This window comes from Fibroporia radiculosa (genome assembly GCF_000313525.1).
Source record: "Fibroporia radiculosa TFFH 294 genomic supercontigs, scaffold1029, whole genome shotgun sequence".
In the NCBI taxonomy this organism is placed as follows: Eukaryota; Fungi; Basidiomycota; class Agaricomycetes; order Polyporales; family Fibroporiaceae; genus Fibroporia; species Fibroporia radiculosa.
Window position 1 is genome coordinate 24,777 of NW_012133255.1, and position 11,560 is coordinate 36,336.

At 51.0% G+C, this 11,560-nt stretch overlaps 4 protein-coding genes across 4 annotated transcripts; 1 reads left to right on the plus strand and 3 right to left on the minus strand.

The window, feature by feature from the left end:
* Positions 1-1,455: 1,455 nt before the first annotated feature.
* On the plus strand, positions 1,456-2,592 carry FIBRA_01969 (uncharacterized protein; the record flags this gene model as incomplete). Its single annotated transcript, XM_012323837.1, has 6 exons — positions 1,456-1,582; positions 1,672-1,720; positions 1,773-1,830; positions 1,901-2,158; positions 2,214-2,278; positions 2,334-2,592. The coding sequence occupies 6 exons, from the start codon at positions 1,456-1,458 to the stop codon at positions 2,590-2,592; spliced, it is 816 nt and encodes a 271-aa protein (XP_012179227.1).
* Positions 2,593-3,036: 444 nt separating this feature from the next.
* Positions 3,037-3,667, minus strand: FIBRA_01970 (uncharacterized protein; the record flags this gene model as incomplete). The annotated part of the gene is made up of 3 exons (XM_012323838.1): positions 3,037-3,087; positions 3,145-3,339; positions 3,410-3,667. 3 exons carry the CDS (start codon positions 3,665-3,667, stop codon positions 3,037-3,039), a joined length of 504 nt encoding a protein of 167 aa, XP_012179228.1.
* Positions 3,668-4,791: 1,124 nt separating this feature from the next.
* FIBRA_01971 (uncharacterized protein) lies at positions 4,792-7,612 on the minus strand (the record flags this gene model as incomplete). The annotated part of the gene is made up of 15 exons (XM_012323839.1): positions 4,792-4,964; positions 5,021-5,078; positions 5,123-5,169; positions 5,243-5,287; positions 5,347-5,492; positions 5,552-5,690; positions 5,744-5,850; positions 5,902-6,022; positions 6,082-6,153; positions 6,209-6,241; positions 6,296-6,392; positions 6,448-6,657; positions 6,712-6,751; positions 6,799-6,823; positions 6,880-7,612. 15 exons carry the CDS (start codon positions 7,610-7,612, stop codon positions 4,792-4,794), a joined length of 2,046 nt encoding a protein of 681 aa, XP_012179229.1.
* A 1,065-nt stretch (positions 7,613-8,677) lies between these two features.
* On the minus strand, positions 8,678-10,912 carry FIBRA_01972 (uncharacterized protein; the record flags this gene model as incomplete). The annotated part of the gene is made up of 13 exons (XM_012323840.1): positions 8,678-8,759; positions 8,815-8,958; positions 9,018-9,146; positions 9,200-9,287; positions 9,348-9,370; positions 9,436-9,602; positions 9,651-9,677; positions 9,738-9,848; positions 9,898-10,013; positions 10,069-10,217; positions 10,298-10,468; positions 10,521-10,653; positions 10,714-10,912. The coding sequence occupies 13 exons, from the start codon at positions 10,910-10,912 to the stop codon at positions 8,678-8,680; spliced, it is 1,539 nt and encodes a 512-aa protein (XP_012179230.1).
* Between the last annotated feature and the right edge of the window lie 648 nt (positions 10,913-11,560).

Below are 11,560 nucleotides of genomic sequence, written 5' to 3' on the forward strand. Positions count from 1 at the left end.
CAATTTTGGCTGTCCTCACTGGCAGCATTGCACTCACGGGCGGATATCTCATCGTGCTGATCACCTGAACATCGCCCCATCACGCGTATCACTACCCGTGTGTGGTGTCTCCGCAGCAATCAGAACAGGGGCAGGAAAAGATATCAGGAAGTACGTTCAGAGTGGCCTCGCGAGCGCGAGGATATGCTCATGGTGCGATGACCGCCCATTTTCGCAGATTAATGCTGGGGATGCGCAATCGTCCAATGCCGCAGGAGGAAACTACGGGAGCGCACCGCAACCCAACTAAGGCGGCAAGAGTGCACAGGTTGACAAGCCTAAACCGAAGTTTGACCCCAAGAAACTCAGAAACGATTTGAAATCCACTGGTACCCTTAGACGTGAGGTGACAAGCTTGAGCAGGCGTGAGGACCTCCACATGCGCGCGTTATTAATGAGAGCGTTGATTGAGGAGCTCGACTGATTACATCGCGATTCACGCGGGATGAGGAGTTCGGTCGGGCGACTAGATGTGTGTTTTATTCGATTACTGTAGCCTAGGAATGGCAGACAGGTGCTGCTGTTGGCGCATTAAATATCCGAATGACTATCCTTCGACTCCACCTATATGCATGTGGTGCTCGTGATAGTGTTGTTCCTACATATCTATGACAGTCGCCGCCAGCATATGTCAACCCTGATGTGCTCAATTTCTGTCGTAGTCAGACGCGATGCCATTTCGCCAGGTGTTGGCAGTTTTGCGTCCATAGCATCATGTCCCGCTCGACATTCCGCACGCTCAGTGCTAGTCTCTCGCTTTCTTTCCTCGCAGATGAATAATCTCGTTGAACTGCGTCCGATTCATTCCGTAACTGATCGGAGTGACGCCCTGCCCACTTGCTGCGTACGTGTTCCATTTATGATTTGCTTCGTTTTCGTTCCTCTCCTCTCTTCCTCAGCTCGTGTTTAATATCACTTTTTAGAGTAGTTGACTTTATCTTCCAATTGTTGTAGTCGTTCAGCGGCGGATTTGATTCTTTATGTGGCAGTAAATAGCGAGCGGAGGTGGTAAATCCTCCTGGCAAGAACATCTTATGTCGCCTCGGGCTCGTTGATCGCAAAACTAAAGGCGACACAATTGAAACAGTATAAATGACCACATATTGTTGTCATACAAATGTTCCAATCCGAGTCTCCGAGAAGGTCAAAACAAACACTACGCCTCATGAAGAACATTTGGGAGAAAGAAGGGCTCTGACCCTCAGGTTACCCATGTCGCACCTTGAGCTACGTTGTATACTTTTGCCTTATTCTCCTGTAACTCTCCTGAGTGAGGCATCGCTGGGCACGGCATGATGATCCACTGAGCATGTGCATAATCGCCCAGCTTGTTCGCGTCACCAACTTCACCGGCATCTGTTGACGCTCGACAACTTGCCCGTAGCACTCAAGAGCAGCCGACGCTTGGTGTTCGACATGTCGGGACTCAGAGGCGTCAAAGCGTTTGTGTTTGATGTATTCGGCACAGTCGTCGACTGGCGGAGCAGTGTTGTGAAACAGCTGCGAGAGAGCACCGAAGGGAAGGTTGCCACTGGCCAGATCGGTGCGTAGACATCATGCATATGCCCGGGACTCGGGAGGACTTCGCGACGGGACTTGACGCGCCGTCTCATATGCGCTATGGTGCCGCAGACTGGGATGACTTTGCGAGCGAGTGGAGGGCAGGCTATTACAAGCTGACGTGCGTCGTCTGGTGCATATTCGCGACTTGCGCGTATCGACCAGCTTCTCAGCAATCATATCGCCAATGGCGGAGAAGGGCCGTCGACGATAGACGAGATGTATTACCAGGTAATTCTGCCTAGTTGCGACTTACTCTGCGTTGGCGGGAGACGAGCTTACAACTCGCTGCCGGTCGAAGATTCTGAACTCGATGCTAGACACGCCGCGATGGGAGCAGCTGGCCAAACTGTGGAACGAGCAGGAGCGCAGGGAGCTGGTGTTGTTCTGGCATCGACTAGATGGTATATCCCTGCCGCATATGCCGTTCCATTTCCTCCATTGTGACCCGCGAGTGCCCACAGGCTGGCCTGATGCGACCAAGGGCCTCTACGCGCTGAAGGCGCACGCTATCATCGGGACACTGTCCAACGGGAACGTCAGGCTCCTTGTCGACATGGTATGTCCAAGATCCCCATCCCTTTCGCGCGTTGCGCCAGTTTACGTGCCCGTAGGCGAAGCACGCAGACTTGCCGTGGGATGTAGTCTTTGCGGGCGACATCCTCGGCTCGTACAAACCGTGAGCCATGTCTGTTGATTCCTTGTCTATGTATACCGCTATACGGCGATGACAGCAACCCGAAGATGTACCTCGGCGCGCTGCAGTATCTTGCATTGCAGCCGCACGAGTGCGCGATGGTCGCAGCCCACATCTATGATCTGCGCGCAGCGGCAAGCCACGGCATGAAGACCGTGTACATCCCGCGCCTGGGTGAAGACCAGAGCTTGGAAACGGCGCCGAGGTCTAAGCAAGATGGCGGCGAAGTCGATATCATCGTGAACTCGCTCGTCGAGTTGGCCGAGGTTTGGGTGCAGGACAACAGGCATGTGTGAGGTGCTCCCCAGATTGTAGACGTCGTCTGGAGAGATGTACGATTTCAGGCAGCATTTTAAGAACATGTATTACTTTATGTACATAGTCACTCGATCTTGTTACCCCTAGAGCCGTGAGACCAGACAAAGGAGCGAGCAGTGTCATTCTTCAATTACCAAAGTGTTTTAGTGCGAAGCGTTAAAAATGCAGTATAATTTATGAAATAATCAACCATTGCCCATGCACGATTAGCAGAATCGCTCCTGTACACTAAGCCGATTAAACTAGATGGTGATTGTTGCGAGCACGTCATGTTGAGTCGCGTAGCTCGTATCTTGTCCTGTGGCTGCAGACGGATGTTATGGTAGCTTGAAACAAGCAAACTCCGTGCAGAAAGCGAAGTTCCACATGCCCGGGGCGGTCTCTTGCGAGACTTTCTCGTCATACGCTGCAGCCGCCCCATCCTATTCAGACTTTGAAGGAGGGGGGATTTCACCGATGTCCTCGTACCATTCCTGCGAAGCATAAGAATAAATGTCTGTTCGTGACATTGCGGCGGTCAAAGGACGCACCTCGGGCTTTTCGGCAATAAATTTCCGCATCAGCTCCTTGCACTCTGCGTTATCCAGCACGATCACCTCCACACCCCGGCTTCGCAACAGATCCTCGTCGCCTTTAAAGTTGACGTTTTCGCCGATCACAAGACGGGGTATCTTGTAGAGCATGACAGCGCCGGAGCACATGCTGCAGGGGCTCAGAGTAGTGTACTAGCATGGGTATCGGGTCATGTCAGCTCGTCTCGTCTCCGCTGCGCGACTCCGGGGAGTTGACGCTCACCATGGTCGAGTTCCTGTATATCTCCGCCTTTAATCTCCCGGCGTCTTTCAACGCGGATGTCTCCCCGTGGAGGATGGGCGATTCCTTCTGGATGCGCTGGTTGTGTCCCTGCCCGAGCAACTTTGGCTGCGATTTGCCCTGCGCGTCGGGCTCGCCGTGGTACACGAGGGCGGCGCCGATGGGGACGCCGCCGTCGTTGTAGCTCTTGCGTGCGTGCGCAATGGCGGCCTGGAGGCCGATGGCGTCTGCGCGGTCCATGGTGGGGGAGATGGAGGGAGATGGCAGAGGTGGAGAGCGCACAGCGAAATTGGCTCCGCAACGCACATGGCCCCGCGCTCAAACCTTATCGCGAGTTTCTCGATTCGCTTAAATTTGAAGTGCAATTTCCATATCAGGACATCCTCGTAATTTGATCGGATCTGCGATCGCTCCTGCACAGTGCGGCGCGCGGCGCGTTTGTGACGTTTACCTTCAGCTCAGTCTAAGTAGTATTTACGCTCTAGGTTAAAGCAAATGAATATCTTTCTTTTCCCTGTGAAAACTTAGTATGGATACATACATACACATATACAGGCCATACATCCAGTTCAATGCTGCTTGATGGCAATCCCATTTCATTCAGCTTTTCATCTTCAGATTGCGTGAAATCCAAAACTACCAGCTAGACTCGGATAATAAGCGCGGCGGGTCGTACGAATGATGTTACAGCTATCAGTCTGCCACTAGATCATGCGTGTGCCATTCGTTCCCACGACAATGCAAGTTCGACACGGACCAACGTCAACTCTCCCTGTCATGCAGACCGCCGCTCACTGTAGCAAACCACAATCTTATTTATCCACATCCTTCCAAACGCGCCTTGCAGAGGTGGAGACGTCCGAACCTGATAGCTCAAACACTCCTTGCTGGCTGCGCTTGGACGAATTAGAGGTCTCTCGCCAGAACGACCTGGCGAACTGGCCCGTAAATAGCTCCACCTGTACCCTCACTGTATGCGGGCGCAGCAACGTTCATCTTGTCAACACGGTAAACAATGCTTCTCCCGTCACTCAAACGATGACTCAATAGCGCACGACTAAGCGATCAATGGTGTCGGCTCGCATCCGTCATGCCGCGAATCAGATTCCTGTCGCTCACCATTCACATCTACGGCTTGTTCAACCCCCGAAGTTCTCCACTTAGATATAAGCAAGCTGCGGAAAAATGGTTTGTAAGTTTGAGTAAGTGTGCCGATTCGGCCGAATACCCCGCCTTAGGAGACTTTCCCTAAACTGTGGGCTTTGAGCCGTATTGTGTGTGTCCGGTTCACATCCGCCCCCACCTTCCATTCCATACCCGATGGCCCAGCTTGGGCTGTGCGAGATCCGAGACGCCGCAGAGCTCTACCAGGTTACCTGGAAATTGCGAGGCAAGAATGGTGTCCCCAAGTCTGCTTGTTTTGTCACTTTTGCATGAGCATCTTCGACGTGGTAGTCATAAGTGGCCAAAGTCGAAGTCGATTTTCGCCGATAAGTGACCAATCGTGTTGCAATCAACGCTCCCGGCTCCATTTGACCTGAAAGGCGGTATCCACCCCACGAAGACCTTATATCCGACAGTGCTCAGACTTACCGCAGTCCCGCATCATACTAAGAACTAGGGTCGTGTCAAGAATTGTAGAAGTAAACGACTGCTGAGATCACAGTGAACATTCTGCATCCGACAGACTCAAACCGTCGCATAACGCTTCCCATATATGCCCTCTTTGATGGCCTTAATTTCTGCGAGGCCAACAACCCAGAGTGAGACCGGGATCGGCACAACAACGAAAGATCGCATAGACTAGACACTTACGAAGGGCCAGATGCTTAGAGTGAAATCGACACGTCGCTAGGTTTCCTGCAAGTGCAGCAAGTATCAGCTAATCACGAATTAGCCGTAGAAAGGATAAATCGCACCCATCGTATACCACAAATTGGGCACGCCCAGCCATCGCCACACACCTCGCAGCTCGCCTTCTGGAGTCAAATTCCACAGCGGTGACATCTTCGATGCGACCTCTGGTCCAACGAGTCTCTCCAGCACGGAATCGGCTTTCTCAAAGCTTTGAGACAGTGCCTGGAAATCAGTCGGCTCTCGGCTCATGGAGCACAGGAGGCTCACCCTGTTGCAAAAAGGACCACATCCGCATCCAGTTCGCTGCCGTTCGTGAACCTGAGTCCCGTTTTTGTAAAGCGTTCAATCTGACTGTCGTTCTTCAACTTGATCTCCCCGTCTATGATCTTCTGACAGGCACCGACGTCTGTGTAGCTGTGATAAATCACTTGAAAGCGCAAAGACGCTCACGAAACTAACCTAAGTAGTATCCTCCCCCACGAAGGTAAACAAGATGAAATAGTCCAGAGCCGTCTATGCCCATATTGTACTTGAAACCAGCCTTCTGAAGACCTTGCAGAAGGTCCCTATGTAGAATTTCAACCTTCGTGCATAAATCGACATGCTCTTCTGCTTACTTGTCTGCTGCCGCTATCGCAGCCGTTAGGCGTTTGCTCGTCTCCTTCTGCAATGCGATCGGCATTGAACTAGATAAGCGGTCAGCAACATCCGCAGGAACGCCGCCTTCATGGTATAGACCTGATTGAGGTAAATGCAAGTTAATCCCCATTCACGCCATACACAGAGGAACCACATACTGCCGAGTCCGAGTCGGAAACCCTCCGTAGTTGACATGATGTATGTTGAATTCCTCTGGACAAGCGTTACATCTGGATGGCACATATAGTCGTTACAAGGACATGAACATGCGGCACACACCTATACCATGATCGGCATAATCACTGGCGACGTCATGTGCTAGCATCAAAACGGTGTAAGGACACAAAACGTAAAATCTAGCTGAACGATTACCTGAAGTAGCTGAACCAACAACCGCCACCTTCTTTCCAGCGTGATTCGTTGCCGAGCCATGCTGAGTGGAGTGCAAAACCTGACCTTGAAATTCTTCCTGTAGTCACTGCCTCAACTTATGCTTGCACAGCATCAATAAAAACGGGGCCTACCCGTCCCGGAAACTCAGGAATATACGGAACTCCCGCTTGCCAACCCATGCACATCACGACATGGTCGACGACTAAGACACGTTCCCTGCCATCTTTCCTGCGTACCGTTACAGCCCACTTGCTATCCCTCTGCTCCACGCGCACTGCCGTCGTCGATGTCCACACATTCAGTTCAATCGCTTCCGCGTAGTACTCTAGCCATCCTGCGAGCTTTCACCAGTGTCAGTGGTGTACCGGAGATGCAATGAGCTGATGGAGCCATACCTTCTGTGCAGGCGTATATACGGGCCATGTAGATGGGAACCTGAAGGGCATATAGTGAGAGCATTGAAAAAAGGCACCATGACTTACGGAAGGTACGGTAGGTGATCGTACCCTGTCCAGGCAAGACGATGTCAGCGAAACAACGATTCCGCAGTCATGGACACTTACAGACAGGATCGTGAAGACACAATGCCTGATATCTATCCCGCCAATTGTCCCCGATACGGTCCTTCTGCTCGACGATCAGTGCTGATATACCCATGTAGCTCAGTCGTGCAGCAACCGTGAGCCCACCCTGACCTCCTCCAATAATCAAAACAGTCGGATCGCGGTCGGCGAACGATCTCTCGCGCTCTCGTTCGCTTGTCCACTTTCCGTGATTCGGCAGCGGGTTGCGCAGCGGTCCAACCTTCTCCGGGAACCCTTTGAGGTCCTCAAGGTTGGTAAACATCGTATATCCCTTCCACGTCCCGTCTGACGTGGGCACAAGACGAAAGATGCCGCTCCCGATCCCGACCTCAGTCTCGAAATGAAACGTCCCCATGAGCCACACCAAGTCAGGATACGGCTGTTGGAGTTCAGCGCTCTTCAGATCGAACGAAGTCGGCTTTATGACAGGAAGTTGATCCTCGAGAAACGCTTTGATTTTTGCTGCTCCGTGAAACGTACGAAAGTCCCAGGTGAGCGCGAGCAAATCCCTCCACCAGCCATCCTCCGCGAAAAGACTGACAACGCCCGCGACATCGTTAGACGATACGTGCTGCAAGAATGCCTGGAACCACGCTCTAGCGACAGCCTGAGCGTCGAGATCTGGCTTAATCGCAGCTCCAAGCTTGTCTAGTGTGGGTAGAGCGGGTTCGAATGCATCAGCAGGAGAGCTACTAACGTCTTCAGCAGCCATGCTCAGCTTTCGTGTTTGGGTTCAGTATCACTGAGAGAGATAAGGAGACCTCCAGGTGAAGCACTTGAGGAGCATGGTCTGGAAGCAATAGCTGGCCGGACATGCTGACCCGGAGAAGTTGGGGCACATGAGCACGATCTCGCCGCTACCGAGGACCAGCAAGCTATAATCTCTATTATCACTGACTCATGAAGCGAGCAGATGCAGATAGGGACCGTGGAAGTCCTCATGTCTGCTCTACAACCAACCAGACGGAAGACCAACAAGTGGGACTCGCCTGCTTGCTGTCCACGAGGCCCAAGTGTCATTTCAGTGTAGTCCTTTCGCGCATGCTAAGCTAGCGCGGGCAAAGCTGACTGGTTAAGGTGACTAGCAAAGTAATGAGGGCAAGCCATGGAGGAACTTCAAGTTCCTGTGCAGTGGCACGATTGGAAGCATTCACCGGCCCAGTGGAAAGTGACATTAATTAAATCGAGAAACTGGGTCACTCAACGAATCGCGTTGAAAACGCGTGAAGAAAGCTGAATTAGGTAATTCGTGCCAATTCGGCTTATCTCATTTTAATTCATGTCGATTCTCACTAGGATTCACCCTTACTTTAGGGTTAGAAGGAGGTTTTCGTAGCGCTCATTTGTAGCCTTCCATTCGATGCACCCCTTGGAACGTACCATACGACTAGTATGATCAGTAAGTATCATTCATCTTCGAGCATGTTCCTCCCTGTTTATTTGTTTTTTGTCTGGTGTGCATGTCATATAGCCCCCAGAATCCTGAATTGTCATTCACTGAGTGAACATTGTGCTCTATCGTGATTTAGTAGAGTCCGATTTCGCAAAGCGCGCATTCGGGTTTTATCAAACGTTTAATATGATAATATGTAAGTATCAAATCAACAATTTGCATATGTTCATAAATGCACTCCGTTGCTGTCGAATCTTCTGTACTTATCGTATCCCTCGAGCTCAGTCTTCATATAAATGAAGATGGTTGAACCTAGGGGCAACTCGTCTAAGAGGATTTCCAAGATCGCAATTTCTTGACTTCGATAAGTCATATACATCTGCTTCAGTCTACATTCGCAAGTGCAATAAGCTCTGCCGCTTTCGAAGACCGCGGCGTGATGTCGCATTTGAACGAAGGAGGATGACTTCGGCTTCGATCAGCCGACATATCGAGCATCATTGGGTATATAACCCACTCACCGAATGAGCCCATCAGAGAAATCTGGTGCAGGTGTTATCTCTTGACCAGCTGCATCTCGAGCCTTGCGTATGTCAAAAACAGACAGCATACTAACGAAAGCGAGCCAGACAGTCGAGTCGCCGAAGGTTCGACCAGGACAGATGCTGATTTATTATAGAAATCAGTATGCACCGGCGCGTACAGCTGCAGCGTAGATCCTTACCGTCGGCCAAAGCCAAATACGATCTTTGTCGGGTCTATCTTGGCCATTGTATCGGCATCGAGATTCTCAAATCTTTCAGGCGAGAAGCGTTCTGGATCAGGGTAAATGGTCGAATTTCGCATCATAGCCCTAGACAGCGAAGACGATCATTAGCACCTCGATTCGAACAGTGGTCACGGAACACCTGCCAGATGTCCGGAATTATGACAGTTCCAGCTGGTATATGGTATCCACGGTATTCATCGTCGCTTACAGATTGGTGTGCCAATGCTATTGGCATGCATCAGTCACCATTCCAGCGATCTAGTGAAAGTACTGAGTTCCACATACCTAACGGGACCGGGCATCCCCACCTGGTCATGAAAGCTCAAAGGATCAGTCAGACATTACAGGTCAGAGATACAGACCAAGTACTAACCGAAAGACTTCTTTGACAACACATTCTAAGTAGGGCAGAGAAGCCCTGTCATCGAAATCAGGGAGGCGTGAGTGTCCTACTACTGCATCTACTTCAGCCTGCGCTTTCTTAGCGACCTCGGGATATAGAACCATCGCCAAGATGAAGGTGATGATGGTGCTGACAGTCTACATGCGGCCATGAGCTGCAATTCCCAAAGATAGATTCAGAAATACCGTCTCAGTCCCGGCTAAGCAGCGAATCTACCTGTGAGTCAATGTATTCATCGAGTCAATCATAATACTACACTCGCCTGAATAAACTTGGGCTGCAGCGCCCTTGATGTCGTGCTCAATCTCCTCTGTAAGGCTACCTTTTCCAGATGCCTCTTCAAGAAGAGAGGACAAAAACGATCTTCTTGCCGTGCCGTTTGCCTTGGGGACTGTCAGACCACTTCAGAGAGTTCGAGTCGATTACGCTCACCATCGCATTCTTTACCCTATCATATGGAATGTCGTATAGCGATCTTACCACGTGCGAAAGCTCGCGAGACATTCGCTGAACTCGCGCGCCAGGCATCCAGCTGGGTACATGTCGCACTGTGTATGAGTCTAAGCACATATTACAGGGGTATCACAAGGGTCAATTGCGCACAAGCTGGGATAAAATCGATGATTGATGAGCCTGAGCCTCCTATGGTAAACCCTTTAGTGATAGTGTCGTCTGCTAATCTCATCAATGTGTCATCCGGAGACGTTGCTGGATGACCATAAGCAATCTCCAACATCGTAGCACCCGAGAATCTACCCCATTGTCGCTCTATTATAAGCATTGGCGGTAATGTCGCGAATTTCATACTCGCCTTTTGACGTGCCAGCCATACTCATCCGGGTTCTCGAGTATGAGAGACAGCAGCCACCTCGCGTTCCGTAACACGAGAGGACGATGGTTGTCCTGAGATGACTTCACCTGAAATGCACTCTGGAACCATTTGCGATGTCGGCGCCACTGGGCCCCGTACCGTAGAACAGATAGATTGGGTTCAAAGCGCATTCTGCAATGTCACGTCAAACCTGCTCAGAGTTTCTATAGCAGAGTACACTCACAACTCGGTCAGCACGACTGTCCTAGGTCGATCGGAGTATTTCGAACTTCGCTTCTCCATCAGTTCATGGGCCGCTATCACAGAGGTGATCACCATGGCCGGCTTGCGGAATATCTTGAAGTAAAAGATGTCGCCTGCAATCCCATATAGAATTGGTATTTAAATCAATCACAGACATCAGTGTGGCCCCGTACCATATATCTCAGCCCATTGAGCGAACGCTCTCCATTGATATTCAGGAGGAAGCTGGTGGGCATTGCCCAATATCGGGATTGGCTTTGGTCCTGGAGGAAACTTATGTGTTGTACTACTAGTCTTGAGCCGATAAAAGTAAGGGCTAAATATCAGTACAATGGCGACAAGCGCAGCTAGGGCTTCGAAGCTGTGGGCCATTGAGAGACAGAGGCGAGGGTGTTCTTACAAACGAACGTCACAACGACACATCGGCGGTATATAACACGTATCGCCGCTGGAGTCCGGGCTTTTCGAGCTGCGGTTCAAAAGTCCCGAACATACAACATTATAGCGTATAAGCGACGGACAACCCGCTCCCATAATTGTGTTGACGGACTTCAAAATGGGGACCATGCTGTAAGGGATCCATGCTCCTTAGAAGTGACCTGGGCCTCGAGGCCGAGCTCCTTGGCGGGGAGGATAATCGAATAGTCATAAATGACTGCCCCACTGCAGGACACGAGGTATTTCTGAGTCGATTCAGGCCCCACATCGACAGAAGTGATGTCACCGCATATCTAATGCCTGTGAAAAGTCGGTTCACAATGAGAGGACGGTGCTTAGAGACTTGGGTTGTTAAACGCCCATTGGCAGCTCGACGTCAAGCCTAGTGGTGATCACTGTTCCATATTCGAGTGTGCCAATCGAAGGCTTTGCGGTGCTGAATATTGAATCTGAGAAACTCGAGCCCAGGCCTCATCATGATGGTGATAGAGCGAAGCTATTCCGATAGGCTATATACCTTCGACGCCCAAACTTCGGCGGCTGCCGATCGCAATCAGCGAACCGCCGAAGGAATGTCGGGTG